General features: G+C 47.5%; 1 protein-coding gene across 1 annotated transcript in view; it reads right to left on the bottom strand.

Annotated features, from left to right (window-relative positions):
* Positions 1–12,199: 12,199 nt before the first annotated feature.
* ACAP3 (ArfGAP with coiled-coil, ankyrin repeat and PH domains 3) overlaps positions 12,200–22,705 on the bottom strand; it is a gene marked incomplete at its 5' end in the record, with an annotated part of 90,891 nt that continues 80,385 nt past the window's right edge. The window contains 13 exons of the mRNA XM_082009466.1: positions 12,200–13,002; positions 13,116–13,226; positions 13,603–13,712; positions 13,875–14,095; positions 14,261–14,353; positions 17,065–17,169; positions 17,752–17,966; positions 18,514–18,608; positions 18,742–18,811; positions 19,076–19,284; positions 19,867–19,978; positions 20,428–20,528; positions 20,995–21,046. Coding sequence (XP_081865592.1) covers positions 12,855–13,002; positions 13,116–13,226; positions 13,603–13,712; positions 13,875–14,095; positions 14,261–14,353; positions 17,065–17,169; positions 17,752–17,966; positions 18,514–18,608; positions 18,742–18,811; positions 19,076–19,284; positions 19,867–19,978; positions 20,428–20,528; positions 20,995–21,046 — 1,642 coding nt within the window. The 3' untranslated portion in view covers positions 12,200–12,854. The remainder of the gene's footprint in view (positions 13,003–13,115; positions 13,227–13,602; positions 13,713–13,874; positions 14,096–14,260; positions 14,354–17,064; positions 17,170–17,751; positions 17,967–18,513; positions 18,609–18,741; positions 18,812–19,075; positions 19,285–19,866; positions 19,979–20,427; positions 20,529–20,994; positions 21,047–22,705) is intronic.

The following is a 22,705-nucleotide window of genomic DNA, read 5'->3' on the forward strand; positions in this document are numbered from 1 at the left end:
TGCTGTAGTCCGAGTGACCCTGTTGAGAAAGGGTAGCATGAAGAAGAAAAGCACTAAGGTCAAGGAAAGAGAGAAAAGGAATTAGACTTTCAAGCAGAACATCTGGGTATGCCCTGGGAATGCAAAACTCAAGTGGATGCCGTGCAGTCATTATTGAAGGATTACAATACCTTAGATACACGCACATCTACATGTGCGCATGCACGTACACTTCGCGCTCAACAGAAAGCACGTCTCACAACTCCCAGACTCGTCACCACTGGGACTAAATGGGGAGGCTAAAGGTTAGCTAAAAGGAAAGTGGCGAAAGAATCTTTATACGGGTCCCAACGCACAAAAAAAAAATCAGCGCAGAATTCTGCATCATGTAATACAATTTCTAGCAGTAGCCAACCCGGGGACCGAAGAGTGCAGGACCAAGGATCAAGTGGCAATGTCTCCTCTCATGGTCGGATTTGCAAGAAGAGGGATGTGGCAATACAGGACGGGGATCAGTTAGCAGGGGCGTGTGCTTCGCTTTTATACAAGTGCAGACCCATCGGGGCAATGGGTGTTGCAAGCCGGGAGGGAGATGCCTTGGCAGCACGGTATGTGAGTGGGCAGGGAGTAGCTGTTGGTGGTACGGCAGCCAAGACCGGGAGACCAAAAGGGTGTGGGGTTCACTGTGGGAGAGGGACATGGGGAAATGTTGCTTGGCACCTGCTTGTGCCACTTTTAGTAGAATAAAAGAATGGTTTCTAAGCTACTGGAAGCATAAATAGGTGCCCAGTTTGAAGGTAGCTTAGAGCAATCTTCTCTGAGGGTGGGGACTAATTTTCAGCTTAGTAGCTACCTCTTCATTACAGAACATTCCTGTCGTCTGCTGTGGTTGAGAAATCAGCCATACAAATTCTTCGTTAGGGTCATACCTTAGTGCTTGTGATATCATCACTGAAATATCTGTCCTATTTGGAGCTCCTCGTACCCGAGCTGCGCGTTGCCAGCGTGGAGCAGGAACCGAGGCGCAATCGGGAGTCACTGTTACGCTCAGAATCGCTCGGCAGTGCCGTAGAAAGGTGTAAACGCGGAGTCCCAGCTCTCTGGCCGCCGGGCTATCGCTCCTCCCCGGCGGAAAGCTTCTACCATAGCTGCCACGGGGGCTGAAGCGGAGCAGCAGGTTGGTTCAAGTCCCCTTCCCGCTGCAAGCTGCACGGCAAGCTCTTCCGCGGATGCCACCAGAAGGCTGCCGGCAGCCCGAGGGGCAGCCGCAATCCCGCAAGCCCCCGCCCCAGCCGAGCGCCCACCCCACCCTGCAGCTCCGCGCTCACCCGGCAGCGTCTCCCCGGGGTCCCTCGGTCTTGTGAAATCCGCACTCCGTCGCCTGGTCGGGGAGCCGTTTGGAGGCTCGTCTCTTAGGGGACACATCTTTTCAGAGGGGCTGAGAAAACGATTCAGCTGTGCTAGTGTTGCGCTGTGCGTCCGCCAAGCTGCCACATCGCCAGTGGGTTTCATTAGCAGCGTTAATGAAATGAGAGCCTGTCTTAATCAGATAAAACAGAAGGGCTACCAAGAGAGTTAGAATCCCGTTTCTCTTTGGAGAAAAGTTCCTCTTGTCAAGCCGTGAACTTGTGCCAGATAAATTTCATATTTTAAACCTTCTCATACTAAAGCGCTTCACTGGCTTGTAAAGATCTAGAATCAGAAAGAATGAGGAAATGTGTGCGAGTTAAAAAAAAATTTCCCATCTTTATTCTCAGTTCATAGATATCGTTTGCATGTGGTATTTTTTCACTCTCGCCTTTTCAAAAAAATACATTTCTTCTGCTGTAAGATATATATTACATTTCAGCATGTCATAGCTTATACGTATCGTTCTGACAACGCACTGTATTATGTCGTGGTGCCTATACCTGTATAGTCCACGCATAACCTTTTATTATGTTTGGTAACTATGACATACGATAATAAAAATGACCAAAATAATACCGAAAGCCGTGCCTTACGGAAGAGCACAACTCTCCTAACAGGGAGATGCACAGCTAGCAGGAGAGAGCGAGCCCCTGCGGGAAAGAACTGGATCCTGTTTTCAGTATTGCTTGTAAAGTCTCCGTGGAATCAGTCCTACACTTCCCGGTCCGTGCTAAGCCAAACATCTCAAATCACCCAGCGGCAGAGCTCTCCTCAGCGGCGACTTGCGCAGCACAGTCAAGTGTTTTGCCAAAGGTTTTGCAGCGGACTGGTTGGGACCGGGGCTCCTATGGCTTAGTCTGATGCTGTGTCCTGCGTGGCCTTTCTCCTGGGAGAGGACGGGAGGTCTGTGTGAGGAGGGTCCTGTGCCGCAGCGGGTGGGTTCTGTCACCGTGGTGGGACGCTGGTGCAGACGGCTGGTGGCTGAGCAGCCCGAGACTGGCTGTGACGGTGACACCGCCACAAAGCAGCGTAACTAAAAGCCTGCGACGCTCACTTTTCCTCGGTTTTAGGAGCACTTTCAGAGTGTCTTCTCCTGCCATACTCAATGGACGGGACCACTCACCTGTCCTTCAGTTTAGAGGCGGGCACTGTTGCAGTCTCGTAAGTGCTAGTGTTTGCCTACACCCGGAAAGGGCAGGTTGTCCCAGAGACAGCAATGTAGAAAGGGCATCGAGAGCTAGAAGATCAGCTTGACTCATTTTGAACTGCATTCAGGTGCTGCAAGGCTCCGGACCCAGGCTTGCCGGGTCCAATGCATACCTACCCTGGAATGACCCCTGGAGCGTCGGTCATCTCCCTGGTCAGGGCACAAAAGCAGACACTGGGGAGAATACAGGTTTCTAGTAGAAGCATGTCTGAACAGAGAACATCTTTCCCCAGCGGTTGAGCTCAGGTTGCCTGTTAGACCTTTCTGCCGTTCCGTGCTCATGGAGCCCAGAGCTTGACCTTCCAGCAGAAGGTCTTGGCAGAGGGAGGGGGCTATCTGCAGGAGTGGCTGAAATGGAGGCTCCTCCTTTTGAGTTTCTCAGGGTTGTTCGAAGCCATGTGAGAGAACTCCCAGAAGATGTCCAGGTAGGTAGCATCTCCTGCAAAAATACACAGGAAGAGGCGTTAGTCCCAATATTTTTGCTCTGCCTTGCTTTGATATTTCCCACCCATGGAGATCACGTTGCATCAGGCCATTTTCACTCAGAACTCATGACTTTCATCTGCACGTAAGAGACAGCTCTACACGTGGTACAAAGACAGAGCCCAGCTCTTTAGCCTTGCACTGCCTCAGAGGGTTCCGGTTTGCCTTTTCATTCTTTGTTAATAAAGAACAGGATTATTCACGAGCTTGCATATGTAAACGTGCTCTCAGAACTCTTGCTTCACAATCAGATTTGGGGTAGTTCCTCTTTTTAATATCACCGGTACTTTTTTCCAAAGCCCAAGGGACAGTAGAGAGACTTGTGAGCCTTGAAGGAGAGCGCTATTCTGGAAGCCCAGTGCTCTGAAATGCAAAGGTCTTCTCTGCAGCAGCAGTTTCATGCAGCCAGGAACACAGGGCTTGGTATCAGTTTGCTGGAGACAGTGTCCACCAGGAACAGAAATAAGGTAATTTACTAGTTGTCTGGCTTCTCTTCTGGCAGACAGACTTTTCAGAGCTTGTTGCGGCAGACGCGACATCAGTCCACCTGTGCTAGAGCCAAACAACAGCCTGTCGAAGGGCACTATCAGGTAATAACAGTTCTCCACGACAGCTGACTCAAGGCCCTCTTCAAACCACAAGTGAAGGCAAAGGGTTCAGGTGTCCCAGCAGCGGTTCTACGATAGAATCTCCCTTGATGCAGGAACGGTTTCAGATTTATGCTGCAATTCTAGAGATAATTAGGCACCCGCATCTCATTAACGATATCTCTGCTTGTACACTTGCTGCCCGATGTTCTAGGGCAACTTTTGCCGTGGACTGGGGTACTGAGCACATTTTTACCTGGTGATGAACCCATGTAGCCACAGGGGAAAAGATAAGGGAAAGATTCCAGGTATTCACTGACACGGGTGCAGCTACGTTTAGTCTTTCATACAGCACTCCTGTGCCCTTTGTTTGACAGAAGACGTGTCCTGGAGAGTCACTGAGGGGGTAGTTCCACAGCTGCTATGAGATGCATAGCTCCAAGACACATCATCTGTCAACACTGGTGCTGAGGGAAGAGGGAAGCTAATAAAAAACTTGGTTCCACAAAGCCAAGTCAATAGCAGGATCCAGTGTAACTTCATCTTGCCTCACAAACCCGGCTGGAGGGAAAGGTCTGAGTGTGTCCAGCTGGCTGGGAGTGGACAGAGAAGGCTTGCAGCTTCCCCTCGCTTGCCTGGCAGTGCTCCCTGCCCTGGAGGCATCCTCGGAGAAGCATTCCTCCGGCTCCTCCTCTGCTGCAAGCTCGCAGCTTGCAGGTCTCTCTGTGAACGTGGTGTCCCCTTCCACCCCAGCTCATGGGTGAGCACACCGGGATGTGAGAATTGTCTCTTTTCAGTATAGGAAGAGTGTCCAGCCCAACAGGCCTTGAGAGTAATAGTCTTCAGCATTATCCACTGCAGGTGGCAAAGGCTTCCAACACGAGCTTTATTGTCAGGCAGGCTTTAATCAGGATCTGTTGGTTTTCAGGCATGGCAATGCTCAGGAAGCGTAGCTGCTGCCAAACCAACTTGACCTACCTGTTAGCTCCTGATTACAGTTGCTCGAGCCCCTCCTTAACTGCTGGGACTCAGCCTGTTTCCACGGCCCCCGCCAGTGCTGTCCTGTGCATACGAACATATCCTAATGCTACAGTGACTTCTGCCTTGCAGCCCGTTAGACTACCGTCCCCTCCCACCAGTGAGAGACCCTCCCATGACCCACGCTGCCTTCCCTTCCCCGCGTGCATCACCCCAGCTCCCGAGCATTTCCACCTGCTCCCCTATTCCTCCCCACCTTCCCTAAATACATTCTTCTCCTTCCTGGGAGGAGAATAAAACCCCACCCTTCTACACTTATGCTCATTTCCCATGAGGATGATAAAGACTCATCTCTCCAGAGTTTATTTAGAGTAAGTCTGCTGTTGACTTGTTAACCACACCTGGCAGCAACAGGTAAGTAAATGCTGAACTGGCTGCGTTCTGGTGTAAAGACCTGGTAACAGCCACTACTTCTCCTCTTTGATCCTAACGTAGTTTTGACGCCTGTGGGATGGTGTCAAAGTGGCACTCACAGGTAGTGGGACAAAGAATTGCTGTTACCTCCTGCCAGTAGCCTGAGCATGTTGGTAAAATCATGAATATAGCCTTGTTCAGCGAGATCATTACTCCTGCCTACGGGTAAACTATTTGTTCTGGCGACACTCAGATATAACTCCAATTACAAGAATCCTACTGTCATAGTAAAGTATTAGTCCCAGACTTTTGAAGGTATTTAAGTATTTAATCCTCATTAAAGACAGACAGCAATAGTCTTCTGGTGATCTGGGTTTCTGTAATCACATTTCAGTCTTCAGCATGTTTATCCTTGTGAGGTTGGGTAAGACTACAGCCTCCATTTTAGATAGGAAACAGAAAGGCAGTAAAGTAAAGGGGTGGCAGCGGGAGTCAGTAGCAGGATGGGGAGTGAGCCATGTGTCTCCCAAGCTCTGTGCTTATAAGTTTACCATAAGACCATGCAGCTCTCCTTCCATATATGCCTTAAATGACTGTAATGCTCCTGACTTGAAAGTATCCTCCCTATTTAACTCCTCCACGGAGTTCACAAGCCTACCTGAACTCATTAATCGGGATCAGTTTGTCCTTCCAAGGGAAAACAGAGGTTATTCCACAATTTTGTTTTTCTGCATTTGTTTTCCATGCTAAGTATGATAGAAATCATGAGGCCAGGCCAGTCTTTCTTTTCTTCTTCTCCTTTTATTTTTCTGCCACAGACACACAGTATGAGAGAAACCAATGGGGGAAGGATTGCACTGTGATATGTGGGAAAGGGTGGTCCATGTGCAGAAGATTGATATTTTCATCTAGTGCAAAGTCTCCTTTTACAGGACAGCCATCAGCAGAGCTCGTAACACATCAAACATTAACTGACCCAGGTACTCTGAAGAAACATGAATGGGTGGGTTGGGGGGGTGATCTGAGCCTGTCACCTTTACCCCAGCCTTCTTCCAAAGCACCCTGAAATCACATTATTACAAGACAGTGTCACAGAAACCCAAACAAAAATGCAGAGTATTTATGTGGCATTCCAATCTATTCACTGCCATAAAATTCAAGCTGTGGGTTGCAGAGGAGAAGGAAAACAGATTAAAAGGGAATGGTTTTCTAGATCCAGTTAATACAGGCAGCAAGGCAAGAAACCCTACATAAATAAATCAAGCCAAAGAAGGAGGAGGGAAGGAGTTTATCTAGATTTTTATTAACAGTGTTTCAAGAGACAATAGAAGAGAGGGGAGGGGGGGAAAAGGCAGACACCACAGCAACAGTTTTAAAATTGTACAAAGATAATAACATACAGAATATCTGGTTCCATAGTTACAGTCAGTACAGGCTGCGTAGGGAAAGGGGGAATTAAAAAATGTGTTACAAAGTTGTACTGAGAGCAGGCAAGGGAAAGAGTTAATAGGTTATAGCGTATTTACAGCAAGCGTCAGCCCCCGGTACAGCAGCCCAGCCGTTCAGGTGTGTAACAGAGCCGTATTAATCAACCACACTCAGCAGCTTTGACCTGGCTAAAGAACTTCTTCCCCTCCGGGCTGTTCAGATAGGAAGGTAAGGGAGCCTTAGCCAGGAAGAGGCCGGCTGGGCTTTCTCAAAGGCTCTCACTCCAGGCTGCTGGAGTAACCCAAGAAAGGGTTACTCTATCTCTGTGATTCAGCAGCCGCAGGTCTCACGCAGAGGGCTCCCAGGATGGGGAATCCACGCTAACATTCGTGTGCTGTTGGAAGGACATGGTGGGTGGAAGTCAACTGAGACAGGTCTACAGTTCCATTGCCAACCTGAAGGCAACCACCTGGCCACTGCCAATACGTCAGCTAGTGGAGCACAAGGACGTACGAACTAAACATGCTCCCTCATGGCCCTCACAGCGAGGAAGGTGCTAAGCGCCAAGATGTGTTCGTGGAGCAAACGCTCCTACTTCAGCTAGCCTCTCCAGCCGTCTCAACGGCCGCCCCAGAAACACACATCATCCTCGTGCCTTGGGTACTAGCCCCACCTCTCCATAACTATTCAGCTGCCCTATGTTCCCACTAACACCGCGCTGGGTATACAGCTCAGAAGAGATGTACCCCAACCCAAATTCCCTACAAGGCTGAGGAACCATCAGTCAGACTGATATGAATCACATTCCTATGGAAACAGCACTCTATATTTTGGAATCTCAAAAAAAACTTGTTTCTTCAGAACTCCCACTCTCCCTTCTCCTGCTCAGTCCTTTCTTCCCCACACCATCTTCTCCATAGAACAGCACCACACACCCTCACACACACACACACGGACTCACACAGGCATTTGTCATCAGCTAACCAATGATTTAATATCACATTTAAGCTGTTCATCCTGGTTTGTCTTTGGCTGAAAGCAATAATGCTCAAGCAGTGAGGAGAGAGAATCGGGTTCAGGGACAGTCAAGCAGCACAGGAGCAACACAGCAGTTCACAGTAGACAACAGCTTGTGTGTCTACACAACTGTGTTGTGGCCAGTGCTACAGTGCATTTAGCCGGTGCATTTCTCTAGGAGGTCCTGTTTTTAATCTTGCATAAATAATGGCCATTTTTGCTGGTCTGAGATGTTACTGATCTATTTTATGCTCATCACAGTCTCAGCTTGTCAAATCTTTTTCTTTAAAGACATAAATTCTTCCAATTCCATGTTTTTCCTCTAGACTGCTCAAAGAAATCTCACCCTGCAGGACCATCTCAGAGACAACAATATTAAAATAACCTGAGGCTTCCCTGGATGACACGTGGAGAGGGAACACAGAGGGTATCATTTCAACTTGCCAGCAAGCAGAATTCATCTCATTTGGAATCAGAGACATGTGGCAGACCCCAAAGATTCAAATTCAGACTACCTGTCCAGGCACTTGGTTACAGGGTTTTGGTTGAGTCAAACAAAAGCTAGGACAGGTATATATTCACCCAGATCTCAAAAACTCAAAAGATGACAGAATCTGCATGGCTGAGGCAATGGTTTGGGTCCATTTGTGTTTTGACAATGCCTGGCACGTTGCTTTCTAGACAAAGGCAAATCTCCTCATGTTAACTGCGGTTGCAACCAAGTTACTGTCATAAAGATAACATATGCACTCTTTGAAAAGAAAGGAAGAATGAAAAGAGAGTTGTTCTTGCATTAGATATTCCAAACAAGACTGTACAACACAAATACATCTGTATTTGAAGAAGGGAAAAAAAGCAAGTGATCATACCTAGTCTCCCCTGTAGCATGGTTGGCCATTTACTTTCCTGAAAACAAACTTTCTGTACAACTTCCCCACTCTCCCCTCCAAACTTCCAAGCACACATGCATACACACACCCCAATCAAAAAAACCACAAATAAACACAGAAAATATTGAGAAGTGCCTCCTTAGCATTTTTTTCATGGAGAACCTTTTTATATTAGAGACCGCAGGATGTAAAGTGTTTGATTATATTTCAAACTAGAGGCATTTAATACCTCATGATTTGTATAATGAAAATAGAAAAGGGGAGGGGGAAGAAAAGAAAATTGTGGGGGGAAAAAAGGCAGGTTTTGAAAAATATTCCCTAACAATGCTACAAAAAAATCCTGACATTAAATATAGACAAACTGTATTGAATAAAAATTGCACTAGTCCTCTGGGCACATCAATAATAAATTAAATACTTAACAATTTCACTGATTAAAAAAGACAGCACAAAATCCATAACAAAAGAACATAAAACCCCCCAATACTGTATGTAGGAAAAGTGCACAAAGTTGCTTTATACATTGAATCTAAATAAAGTACCAATACATGTTAAATAGATAAATTGTCTTGCAAGACACTGCTTTTTGCATCAGTATTTACATACGCTTTAACTTCATGTACTTCAGCAGTGAGTCTGAGCTTCAATGGACCTAACTGTACATGATTTTTTTTATTGTTCTCATGAGCCACTAATGCTGACTGTGAAATAAAATGACCCAAAATGTAAGCCATTATCTCCAGTTCTCATTGGCTTACAGGAAGGATCAGTCATATTTCTAACTGCTCATAAAAAGCTGGAAAACCAATTGGGGTGTTTTAAGTTGCTGTACATGTAAAAAACATTGCTAGACAATGATCATGCTGAAATTCATTAACAGAACGGACCATGGCAGTGGTGAAACATCTACTTCACTTTCAAGATCTTTGAAGTACCCTGAAAGATACCAGCTTGGATTCAGTGTGACCTTCTTCTAGGAAAGGGCACACTTGAGGGGACATCAGCACCGACAAATGTCTAAATTGATGCAGATCAGTATAAAATGGGATCAGATTATCAAAGAGAATTCATTACAGAGAATCTCTCTGTTCCTAACCCGGGAAGCAGAGCGGGTTCTTGGCTGGATGGTGGTTCCAGCACTCTAAATGCTGATCTGGATGCTGCAGGGCGATCTGCACGAGCTAACCACGGGCGTAGCGCGGTCCTGCCGAAGGCCCCGCGCGTCCAGGCTTTGCTGTACGCACCACCCGCCAGCGCGTGAGCTCTGCACAGAGCAGGGAGTTTCACACAGATGACTTGCAAGACGACAGATTTGTTCCTGACCCCACCGAGGCTGACAGTAACACTACCACCAGGTGCAGAGTAAGTGGGCTCAACTGACAAGGAAGGGGTGTCAAACGGGGCAGCGACACACAAGTGAAGGCACCACCCTGCTCTGTGGGGAAGCCCATTTAAATTTAGGGCGACTTTTACCAGAAAGAAGACAAGGTCAACGCAAAAGACTGAAGGATGAAGCTCCAATGGGAATGTAAAGCGGTAACCTTCTGTAATCCTGCACAAGAAACACCGAGTGGGCAGTGATGTTGGCTACACCTTCACATGGGTATCAGGAAGAAAGGTATTTAACCCGGGACATATTAAATGCAAACAGAAGGAGACCATGTAGCAGCACTGCAGCAACAGCTGCACACAGTGCACATCTGCCTACATTTGGTATCACTTACACAAGCGTATGCCTGGAGTCAGCCCTCTTCTTTCAGTGGTGTGACTCCAGAGTCACATGTGGGAGCTACAATAAGAACACGGTCCCTACTCTCAAAGAAGTTGTCCTCTGAACTAAGGATTTATACATCCTATCATTCCTCTCAAACTGCATTCCAGCATTTTATGCCACACCGCTTCATCCCACACGCAGTCCCGAATCACTCCCAAGGGTGCCAGAGCTGAAACGGAATGTGAATACAGACCAAGCGACCTGTCCTCTGCCAACTGTTGAGGACACGTCCTACAGCTTCTGCTCGGAGAAGAGTTCAGAGGGAGCATTGCCCGGTCAAAGACTACAATGAATAGTCTGCAACTATCCTGACCAGCTCAGAAGGGAGAATGCAAGTTTGCACGGTGCATTCCCCCTCCAACCCACCCGCATGCTGTGAATCGTCAGCTTCGCACGAGCCAGGAGCTGCATCGCCCAGGTTCAGAAGCAGCATGCTGCGTGCAGAGCACTGGCCTCCTGGGACAGAAAGAGCGGGAAGATGGAGAAAATGTCGTGAAAGGCTGATGGGGCCAAGGTCATTAATTTTTGTTTCCCAAGAATGATGGAAGGAGTTTGTTTATTATTTAGGGAAGCACAAAAGGCCCTGGGGCCAGATTTTGCACTGCCATTGATCTGCAGCAGTTTCAGCACAGTCACCAGGACCATTTCAGATTCACATCAATTAGGACTGAGATCAGAACTCAGCACTTGGTACTGTGCATCCCAAAGCTCCAAAGGGAATAGAAATGAGAAAGCTACATGACAAAGATGGACTTCAATACCCACATTGCACAGACAGAAAACTGTGGTCTGGCTGCAACAAAATACGGGACAGCACTTTCCTAAGGAAGTAAGGAATCTCCCTTGAACTGAGAAGACACCCTACTAGATTCTAAGTGGAATCTCTTTATTGTTCCACTTTTAGATGTGTGGGTGGACACTGAGTGCTGGTGGTTCAGTCTCCGAGGGCAGTATTTTGAGTGAAGAGCTGGATCACTGTCGCTTCAGTATCTGAGGACACAATTACATCAACAGAAACAAACCTGCAAAGGTTTAATCCGCTAAGGGCTGCAGCATGACAGCAGCCAGTATACAAAAAAAAAGAAGTCATCAGACATACATTGGATGAAAAATAACGTGATTGTGTATCACTGCTGATGTAATGCAGAAGGATAGGGAACTCTGCCTGGTATTCTTGCATTCCTTGCAAGGTCTTGATCCCCTCAAGATCCCAGCACTATCCATAAGGCACTATGGCCCAACCCCAGAGCCAGCAGCCTCGGTGCCCAGGCAGGCTAAAGACCAGTTGTGGACTGCCACCCACGTGTCCTGAAAACACTCTGATGTCAACTGCAGTTGAGGGCATTCTGAAGAGGCTCTTACAGGAGCACATCTCAGCTTAGCATCCACATTCCCAGACAGAGGATAATCTCCCAGTGGTATGCGTGCTCTGTAAGCCCTCCTGAGACAGCATTACATGGCTGCAGCATCTCCACAGAGCTACTATAGCATGATTCCCGTAACACAGTCCATACTCATAGCAACAAAGTGCTCTACGTAGAAACACATTCCCCCACTCCAGCAAAGAATAACACAAGAAGAAGGAAAGAAACAAAAAGAAGAATCTGCTGGTCATTTGAATTGGGGAACTCAAAACCCCCGGGCCAGCTGCTGAGATGCCCTACTCACATGCTTCAGCATGCTGGGGGAGAGCACAGAGGGATACACATGCAAGCAGAAGTCTCCTTGACAGAGATGCTAAGTCAGAAATCTGAAGCGACCAGGAAACAAACTGAATCAAAGTCAAATTGCATCGTGCAGCCAGCCATTTAGGCAGTGGGAGTTGGATGTGGCTTTTCTTCCCTGACACAAAGCCCATCGCCCGCGACAAGCTTCTCCCAGCCTCAAAAAATTAGCACTGCTGCTTCCGTAACACTGTGCAGATTGCATGTTGGCCCAGGAAGCAGGTGAGCTATGGCTTTGACCAGCTAACCACCAAGGGCAAAAACAAGGGGAACGTGGCTGGTATAGTCCTGAGAGCAATTAAGGTGAGTAGCCGTCGCTCTCAATCCTACCCCTTCTGTTGTGCCTTCTGGAGCAAAATATCTCTGTCCTGCAAAACAGCCTGCTCCTGAGTTAGAGGTCATCTTTTAGTTTTCTAAACTGGCCCCTGCAGCTCTCAGATGCTGCAGCAGTCCCATAAGAGAGCAGGCTGCTGGTCACGCTGCCAGGAACGAAGGCTCCACATGAGAATCAGAATCCCTTCCAAACAAACTGTTCAGACGAGAACTCAGTGCATGGCAACTACACTGAAGCAGAGACAGGTTCATCTGATCTGGCTTGGTGGGTTTCTCCTGGTGATAGAGGGTTTCCTTTTCTTCTCTTTCTTTTCTCTCTCTCTTTTTTTTTTTTTTTAATGCTAAACTTGTCTCCCATACTTTTCACACACTCAACTCCACATGCCATGGTCTGTGGTTATGCCCTAGGAGTCTCCTACACAAAATCAACCATCCAGTAGTCAAGCATGAGAACTTAACCCTAACAGGAAAGACCCCTTTTCCTTCCTGTGTGCATGTCAACCTATATGTGCAGGCATCAAAAACAGACCAATCTGCAAGAAACACCAATATACCAAGGATGGGGCTCTCAGGGCTTCTAGAAATTCAGCCCAACTTCAAGACAGCAAAGGGGAGGTGGGGGAGTTTTCACTAACACTCATCTATATTAAGGCTGATGAACTCCTGTATACACTTCCTGTACTGCAGCTCAGTAGGGCTGTTGCTGGGATATTGACCTGGTTGTCCAAAGGGGCCCTCTGCTTCTCGCATTTCCTCATTCATCCGAGCCAGACGCAGCCTAGAGTGAAACAGAGAAAGCACAAAGGAGAGAGGTTTGGTTAATGCTTCCCTGACGGCTATTACAGGCAGTGTTCCTGTACACAGGCGCTGGAAAGTCCTGGCTGCACTTACAAGGTGACTATGTCTGCGTTGGCTGCCTGGACAGCAATACTGAGCGGGTCCTGCCCGTCGCCATCCACCGCGTGCTGATTCGCCCCTCGCTTGAGGAACAAGCAGACCTGACTGCAGAGAAGAAAGAAAAGACCATCTGAGCAGAAATTCCAGTTCTCCCACCCCACATGGGAGTGGGCAGAGGGCAGTGTCCTTCCATAGGAAGGCATAGCTTCACTTATATTGGTCTAAAAAAAAATAAATCAGGAAACACTGCAGTGGCATGGAGAAAGGAATGGGTGTACAGGGGCCCTGATCTGTCATCACGAGGGCAATTACCTTAAGGCAATCAAGTTGTTGATGTGATATAAAAAGGCACGTTTTGCAAATAACCAGTTCACCAAAACCCAGTTTCCTTGCCCAACCTCACCCCATGACTCTCAGTGTTAATGCTGAATCTCAATCCAAGGATGATGGAGCATGTCAGAGCAACGTGCAAAGAACTTACCCGGTATGCCCTAGGTATGTTGCATGATGCAAGGGAGCCCGGCCTCGGATATCTCTTTGGTTAACATCTGCCCCATTCTGCAGCAGGAATTCACAGGCTATCAAGGAGCCCTGGCAAGGTAAAAGAGAATTTCTAGATAAATTCAGCCAGCAGTACTGAGAGGATGCACGAGCACGTACCAGGCTGAAAGTTGCCTGTTGTCAGTGCACTCTGAACTAGAGTCAAGACCTCACATTCTCAACTGTGGCCTCCCAGCCACCAGCACAACGTACCCCCATCACAGCTTGAATCAGAGGAGTTTTGTTTTCATCTTCATCATTCACCCAGTTGATCTCAGCACCATGTGCCAGTGCTTCTGCCATGAGAGGCAGGTTTCGGGCTTGTGCTGCCTTGTAGATCAACAAGCCAGGATGCAGCTCCCTCAGGTCCTCCAAATCTGATGCTTCCTGTTCAATCTCTGCTTCACCACTTGACTCCTCCGACACCTCACACTCTAAGAGGCAGAAAACAATGGAGAGAGATGACCCAAAAGCTTCGCGTTTCCAATTTCTTACGTTCCCGATTGTTCTTGGCACCAAGACCATCCATTCCTAACCATCCATCCTGTCTTAGCACTAGCTGCCTCGCCACACTTCCATCAACAGCCTGTGACACCCACCTTCCTCCGTCACGCTGTCCACCACAGAGCCAAACACCAGGATATCAGTGCTGCCGTCTGTGCTTCCTCCAAGCCCACTGTCACTGCTCAGACCTGCAGGGCCAACAGAAGACAAACCAAGCCCATTTTAATACACAGGCACTCCAGTACCAGGCACAGCTGAGACCACAGGGGAAAAGGGCTGCGCAGAATGTCACACACACATTGCACCAGGCACTGCTGGCAAGGGAGAGGGGGACTGCTATCCCATTTAGCCCCACTCAGGAAAACTGCCCAAGGAAAAATTGCAAAGCCTTATAGTGTCCATGTCCCCACGCTGCCCTTCATGCAGGGATGCTCCAACATTGTCATGGCATTTTGGACTGTTGAGGACAGCCCTTGCTGCAATCCATGAGGGACACTGTGACGTAGACTGGAGCAGAGCAGCAGCAGAGACAGCTTTGCAGCAGGTTATGTGGTGTCATAAGAAAGTAAAGACACTCCTCTGCTTTTAGCACTAATAATCTCAGTTTCCACTCTATCCGTGCTCTCCCCAGAGCTTTTCAGTTGTCACTGGGGCACTTGCCAACGCATTCCTCTTGTGACAGATTATTGACCACGACTGGGCCAAATAATATCACTAGTGAATACCTCAAGCCAACCTCTTAAAGCATTGTCCACTAGCTCACTCACCTTCACAGACATCCCTTCCCTTTCCCCACAGTGCTTCCCACTTTCCCTGCTTAGCTGGTGAATGTTACAAGACATCTGACTACATACAAGAAACAGAGTCATGAAAAGATTAAGCAACTTGTCCATGGACACACAATATGTCAGTGGCAGAGCAACTTTGTACGTTTTCCAGCTTGCACCCAAAAGCAGTGAAGAAAATGACAAAAAGGAAGGAAGAAGCATGTGCAGGAATTGTCCCTGCGGGAACAGGGATTGCCCATCACCTTTGTCCTGAGGGATGCCTGGCCCCCTTGAGAACTCTGGCTGGACTCAGCTGCTTCTGCTTTTAACTTCCCAATGACAGTAAGGGCTGGGAGTGTCTGTTCTCCCAGAACTCAAGAGGTTAAGTCCCCATGATCTACCCCAAGACCTGCACTCAAACCACTGTGATTAGAAAGAAAAACAAGCCAGGCTGTAGCTGTCAAAGTGTTTCTAAAATATGAGCTGAGTAGTCTTTGCAAAGTATAACAGCAGGAAAGCCTGCAAGAACTAAAGATCTGAGCCTTGAAAACCATAGCGAACAAGACACCTTAACCTTAAAGGCTGTCTGCTGAAATCTTCAGAGCAGCTACACCTAGGTTCCAGACAAAGAACCATCTCTAAATCAGTGGTCCTGAAACCATGGCTCACAAGTAATCCTTCAGCACTGTTCAACAGCCAAAGGAGATAATGAAGCTACAACAGGAAAGGTTTAAAGTGGCACATATCATGCGTATCATTTTTTTGGATTTGCTGTCAGAAAAATCATTGCTGTTTTTTGTAGAAAGCAGACACGCTGCTTGGTGAGACTATGCTCTCCATTACATCAGTACAAGTACAGAGTGACTCCAATGAGGCCACATGGCACTACTCTAGATTTACATCAAAGCAGAAAAGGAGGATCTGGCTCATATCACATGAATATTAATACATCAAATTCCCAGTCCTGTTCCCACTGAATCAGTGATAAAATTCCTATTTTCTTCCACAGGAGCAAGGTAAGGCTGTTGAGCAACTCTGAAGTCCTGCATCTCCCAAGTATTGTTTCTGTTGACTAATAATGAATTCCTTGAAACTGGAATAGCCCTTAAGGCACTGATTCAAACAAGCACTAACGCACCTTCTCCATTGATTTCAAGAGATAACATGTACTTGTAGGAAAGCCTGTGATTTTCTGCTGTGCTGACTCAGGACCTTAAATATTTCTCATAAGTTCATACAATAACAAGAAGCTGAGCTAAGTTTTAAAGTTACCACTCCTCAGCTGAGTATGACAATGGACCACTCGCCTAGCCTGTGACAGATGTGGGGCATTTGAAGTAAACACTTCTTACTTCCTATTTGCCATGAGATCCCACATGTACAGGATTGGATCCATTATCTCATCTGACAGACAGTTGTTCCTTTAAGATGTAGTAACTTGACTTCTGGAAGCCCTAGGAAGCTTTCTGCCTTGCAAAAGCCTACCAGCCTGTCTTTCCCACAAATGTATGGGTTCCAATCATTTGGCTGAAAGAAAATGCATAACTGCCTCTGAAGATTGGTTTGGAAAAAGTAAAATTTGGGTGTCTCTTTTGCTGCTAGCTCCCAGAACGTCACCTTACCTCCGTCCAGGAGGAACGGCGTACCGCTCCCACCGGGACCAATGCCACTGCCACTCCATGGGCCTGTTAGCGGATGCTGCATAGAGATGTGGCTGGCACCTAGAGGAAGGTGGACGGAATATGAGGGGAGTTTATTGTCACAAACACAAAAAGAAAAATTGTCCGCAGTAAGACTTGCTAAAAAAGGAAAAAAAATAAAAGCCAAAACTAAAACCAGAAAAAAGCCAATGGAATGCATAGTCTGGGAGTAAAAGATGTTGGGAAAAAAATCCCATCCACCAGAATGCAAACACTGAGGACTGACTGGATAAGATATTAAAATAAGAAGTGCAATAAAAGAGCAACGGGTTGGAGTTTGTGCAACTGAGTCCCCATCACTCTTCTGAAATATTTACCCTCTCTCCAGTGAGGCCGATACCTTGCCTTAGGTCTGGTGCAATGCACATGCCCTAGAGGAGCTGTGAGGTAAAGCGTGCCAGAAGCAGAGACACTTTCCTTCTTCGTACTTACTGCGTGGGCCAGAGCCAGCACCAGTGTCAAAGTAGGAGAAGAGAGAGTCCAGCTCATCAGGGCAGAAGAGGGAATCTCGACGGAACTTCCTCTCCAGCGTAGCTGCTATTTTACACAGAAAGATTTGGAAATGCATACTTAATAACATACAGATGAACACATGAGACACAGTTCTACAGCTGTATTTACAGAGGCTGAGCTTGCATGTCCAGCGCCATACGTACGTGGTACCCATTTACACCTTCAAAATATAACAAAGACCTGACCATAGGTGGGGATACACTGCAGACCTAGTCATCCCAGAGCATTTTGAACAGCCAGAACCCTCTCTTACAGACCAGGCAGGTAAAAATAAAAGGATTTGAGACTTTTTTAAAAGCAGGAAGCTGGAATACAAAAGCAAACGCACAAAGCAAGCTTAGAAGTTGCTGGATCACCCTAGCACAATGACCTCCTTTAGCCACAAGAACCTCCTTAAACAGATGGAAAATGTTAGGAAATGGATCTAAAGACCTATGTCAACATGATTTGTGTAACAGCATTTTTCCTGATACCTCTGGCAGGCTCCAGGTCCTAGAGAATGACAGGGCCACACATGCTATTAGGGCAGTTGTGTACACACCTACAAAGAGTGGAGGGCAGGCCAACACAGCTCTGCACGGGGAGTGGGGCAAGCGAGGTTCCCACCTGATGACAACATGGCTGGTGATGCATTGCCTGCTTCATGGCGGTACTTTCTACGAGCCGTGGGTGCTTTTGTGGTGCTGTTGTGTCTCTGGCACTTCTTCACACACCAGCGTCGAGGTTTCCGCTCATTTTCTGTTAGAGTCTCCCCATTTGGCAGCTTCTTCAGGAATTTCTTCTCCACATATTTCACCTTGATCCAGGCTTCCTTGTCCTGCCTAAGAGAAGACCAGCATAAAGCTGTACACAAGGTCACACGATTCGCCTAAAGCAAACAGCCACAAGGAGACAAAGCTGCTCTGGGTCGTTTTATCAACCTGGTTTTGAACCCTAAAAATCACTGAGGCCTGTATTAAGAAGGGAGAGTTTCTCAAGCCTAAAAATATTTCCCATTTCAAAGCAAAACTAAGCATAGTGTGGAGCTGAGAGTCAAACGTGATGTTCAGTCCTAGGCAACACCATGTGCTTCAGTTACATGTATTTGTAAGGTCTCAGAGCAGGTGTAAACCCAGCAAGCCCTCTTTCCCAAGCATGTTTCACCAGGTTGTTGGCTGGTAATGCCCCACTGACCATTTTGGAAGTCAAGCTCAGGTTAGCTGCAGAGGAGTGGGCTGAGGTAGGTGTACCTGAGATAGTTTGGGCCCTCAGTGAAGCGCCAGTCACACTCTTAATCTAACTTTCCAGAGAGCTTAGAGTATTGGGTTTGCTGTGTGGATAGGCAGCTTTCCGCAGGACTGAGAGGACCAGTGAGGCACTCGGACTCACCTGGAGCTCCCTGCTGTTGGTTTCTTAAGTCCCAACTCTTCACACTGCGCTTCATAAATCTGATTCATGGAACTGTTCCCCAGCTCGCACATCAGCTGCAATACAATAGGGAATGAATGAAATCCTCAGCTGAGTAGCTACCCTCCTTCTAGTCTAGCCTGCCACCGAGTAAGACTAATGGTGGGCATGGAGGGAGTCTCTCTCTTGTCATTAAAAGCCAACACTCACTTTCAGTAACTCTGGCTCCCAGGAGTCCAGTGTGAGAGATCGGACTTTGGAGCAGTGAACGCCCAGACTCCTATTTATACAAAAGAAAGAAAACGGAAATGGTTACCTGCCTCAAAACAGAACTGCTCATGCATCATAGCAGATGCAGCTATAGCAGAGAGTTTTATGCATATGCATACACAGATGTACCTGCACATAAAGGTACCGCAGCAAGCAATTACTTTTGAATCTATCTGCACAAACATAGTCAGTTGTAAGTCAGGCTCCGCTGTTTTTTCCAGGAGCTTGCAATCCACCCCTGGCAGGCAGCACAGAGCACACATGCATGCAGTACCTGTGGATACCAGAGCACTCAATGCACAGTAGAATGCCCAGGTTGATACTGGCCCAGCGAGGATCCGGCTGACCACAGTCACAGCACTGGTCATTCCCAGGAATGCTCTGCACTCTCTGCAAGATGGTCTCTCCTTTCACACTGCGCTCCCGGGAGTCCGTAGCAGAATCAATGCTGCTAGTTGATGGGGAAGCAGTCCGGTCCAGCCTCTGCAGGGAAAAAAAGGCTTCTAGGATTCTGCAAAGCACTGTGGAACAAACCAGAGTTTTGCATAGCAGAGGCATTGACAGGAAGCATTACGTGAACAAGAATAAACTAGGCGTAGCCCAACGAGGGAAGGGGTAAAGCCTCATTAACCTCCATTATGGCCACAAGACGGCGCCGCACCCCATGCCTGCTCCGGGAGTGCAGGCAGCGCGCCGAGCATCGCCTGGCAAAGTACTTGCTATCATGGGCCCTTGCTTGCACTTGTCCCAGCTAGGGAGCAAGCTCTTTCCAGGGGAACATAATTTCTAGGGTGACATCAATCCAGAGAGTGACGGCAAGAAAGTGAAGATGTCAGGACAACACTGATTTAAAGCCTTGCCTTCACCGGGCTGGGTTGAGGGAAGTGGGACTTTGGTAGATGAACAACTGTTGCCTTTGAGTTAGCACTGACATCAGCTCCCTTCCTTGAGGGCAGAGTATTTCCAAATATTGTCCACCCATGGATACTGGACCTGCCACAGCCCAAAAGCCCACTATCAGGGCTCTGAGACACAATTATAGATCTTTCATGACCCCTCACTCACTTCAATATAGTAGCTGTCAGGACTCTCCCGGTATGCAGAAGCAATGCTAGCCTGAACAGCCTGAATCCAGGCCTGACGCAGCTTTTCCGAGTCAGCCTGCAGCATGCAGCTCCTGTGAGGGAAGGAAATGAGTTGGAACGAGCAAAAGAACAGGGTGCACGTTTTGGTCAAAATTGTTCCGCTTCATCCTCAGCATTCCAATGGGGGCAGCACCTTGATTTGACAGGCAAAGGGGCAAAATTAATCCTACAAGCTTGCACTGTCAGAGGTGTTCCCTCTTCAAAAATTCCAGGCAGGCGTGCTAGCTGTTTTGAAAAGCTGACCACTGCCAGTTTCACTGTCTATATGTATATTAGGTACGCATGGCCTAGATCTGGCTTATGCCAGATGATGAATGAATCTTATCTAATGAACTTTGTAGGGACTGTGCAGTACAGGAAATGGTATCTCCCAGTCACTGTTTAATAGCCCAGGGCAGCATCTGCTCAAATCTAATCTCTTGCTGTTCCATCCATGGTCCAGCTACTATTGAGGATGGCCTAGGGAAGCCACCAAACTTACTTGGTAGGTGAGACGACCTCAAAGCAAAACCTCCTCTCTATGTCTTCACATGGCTTGACAGTACAGAGCCGCAGGTCTTCCACCACTACCGTGAGGACATCCTGAAAGGTTAAGAACAGGTGGCTTTGTTGGGTCCCTAAATCTGTGTCATAAATCAGGCTTCCCAGAAAACTCCTTTCCAATCCCTACTGGTTAGCATATGCTGAGTCTAGAAAGAGCAGAGCCAGCCCACCACTGGGTAACTCTAGGGCAACAGGAAGGGGTTATACAGAATCAAAGCATAGGACAACATGCACATGAAGTGGCAGGCTTACTGGGGACCTCAACTTCCTCTGCTGAACAGGAGGATTTCGATCACCACAAACACCATCTGCTTCCACTTAGTTCTCAGTACAGTCTAACTTCGGAGCACAACAATGCCTGAATGGGCTTGCTGTCCCTCTGATACAATTCCCCTCCCCGCTCCTTCCACCCCACTCCCCCACCATGGTAGAGAAGTCCCCAGCAAAGCAGGATATCAGACAAGTTGGCTAATCTGCCAGTGTCATCTGGGGTAGCCCCACTGACCTTTAGCTTTTTCTGGTACACCAACTGACTGTTCTGTATGGAGAACCACCTCCTGAGGGAAGACAGACATCAGAACAAGTGAACAGCTGAGCTACAGAGAGGCAGTTCGTTCAGCAGCAGAGCAGGATATCTCTGCATTAGTAAGAGTGTAATTTATTCCAAGAAGCTGGAAAGTAATGTCATAAGAAAAGCTCACACTTCTCCAGTGCCCACCCTCAGAGAACAAAGGATTTACAGCCTTAGGGAATGACTCCTGGCATTGAGACGCTGTAATGGCAAGTGTTCTAGATACGCCAATGTATAGCAAGAAGGAAGGAAAGAAGGGAAGAAACAAAGGAGTAGGGCAGTCCCATATTACTGCCTAGGATTTCTGGGGCAGAAGTCTGTGTGTGCACACCAGCCCCTGGTGCAGGTAGTAAATCCAGTGCTTGTAGGACATGTTGCACTGGTTAGGACATACTTGTACTTGCATATGTGCACAGTGGGCATACTTGACATTTACTAGTAAAGTTGGATTACTTGCACATGCCATGCCAGATGCAGCGTGCCTGCTGCCTCTCCAAGCAGACTGTCATAAGGCAAGCCAGAAATTCCTTGACATCACGAAGAAACTTCCAAGTGGGGAAAAAAGAAAAACCTATCTCAGAAAGCCCTGCTAACTGTCAGCTCTACAAACAGTGTTGGAAAAAACAAGGCAAATAAGTTGCACATCTTGCTGTTTATATAGGCTATGCTATCCACCAGGTTGATTTCTCTGTACCCACTACACCCTACGGGAGGCCAAACAATGCCAAAGGCCCTGTTTCCTATGGCTAGAGTAAGGACAGGTGTGTGTGAAGGGAGTCTACCTTCTTAGGAGGCAACAAATCACCAGCTAGCAGCTTGCCATTAAAATACAAGTTACAGAAGGTCCACGCGAGGTATAGAGGTAATTCCCTGGTGTCTTAGTCTTCAGTGCTAAATCCATACCCCCAAGTCACTTCCTCATCCCAAGATACAGCGTAAGGTTTAGCAACGTGATCATCTTCATGGAGGGCAGTGGAAGCCATGACCATCACTAAGCTTCAGGAAGAAGGTACTGGAAAACCTGAGCATAAAGAATCAGAGAGGCTTCCAGCAAGCTGTTGTTTAGCACGTGTATTACATACTCTATTTGCAAAAGAACTAGGTTCTCTGGGAAAATTAGATGAGACAGGATTTTTTTTCTTTTGACATTGCTGAAATATTAAACAGAGATAAAAAAACAACAAAAGGATTCGATATGTGGGGAGAAACGGGAAAATACAGGTAACTGGAAGCCATCCCTTCTATGTGGGAGCCCATTTTGATGAGCTGATGGGGTTCTGCATCATTCTGAGCTGCTGTGACAGTAGTAGTCCATGCTCAGTGAGCTCTGCTGTCACATGAAGCCGAGCAGAAAGTTTATGTCTCAGGTTCTGGTCTCTGCTCCTGGCAGCTGTGCTCTCCTGCTCACCACCCCAGAGCATGCATTTCTGCCTGGTACTGGCTCTTAGCCTGACATCCTGAACTGTGGGTTCTGCTGTTCTCTTTGCCTGCCCCCTCCCATTCGCATGAGGGGGAGGCACTAGCAGTGAATAGCTGAGTGACGGTGAGAAGGTGATGAGTAGGCTACAGGAACTGTGAATAGCTAAGATGTGGGTAGATATGGCTAAGACTGTGGGTGGGACTGAGGAGACAAGAGATGGCTGTG

The sequence above is a fragment of the Phaethon aethereus genome (genome assembly GCF_964289735.1).
Source record: "Phaethon aethereus genome assembly, chromosome: 21".
NCBI lineage: Eukaryota > Metazoa > Chordata > Aves > Phaethontiformes > Phaethontidae > Phaethon > Phaethon aethereus.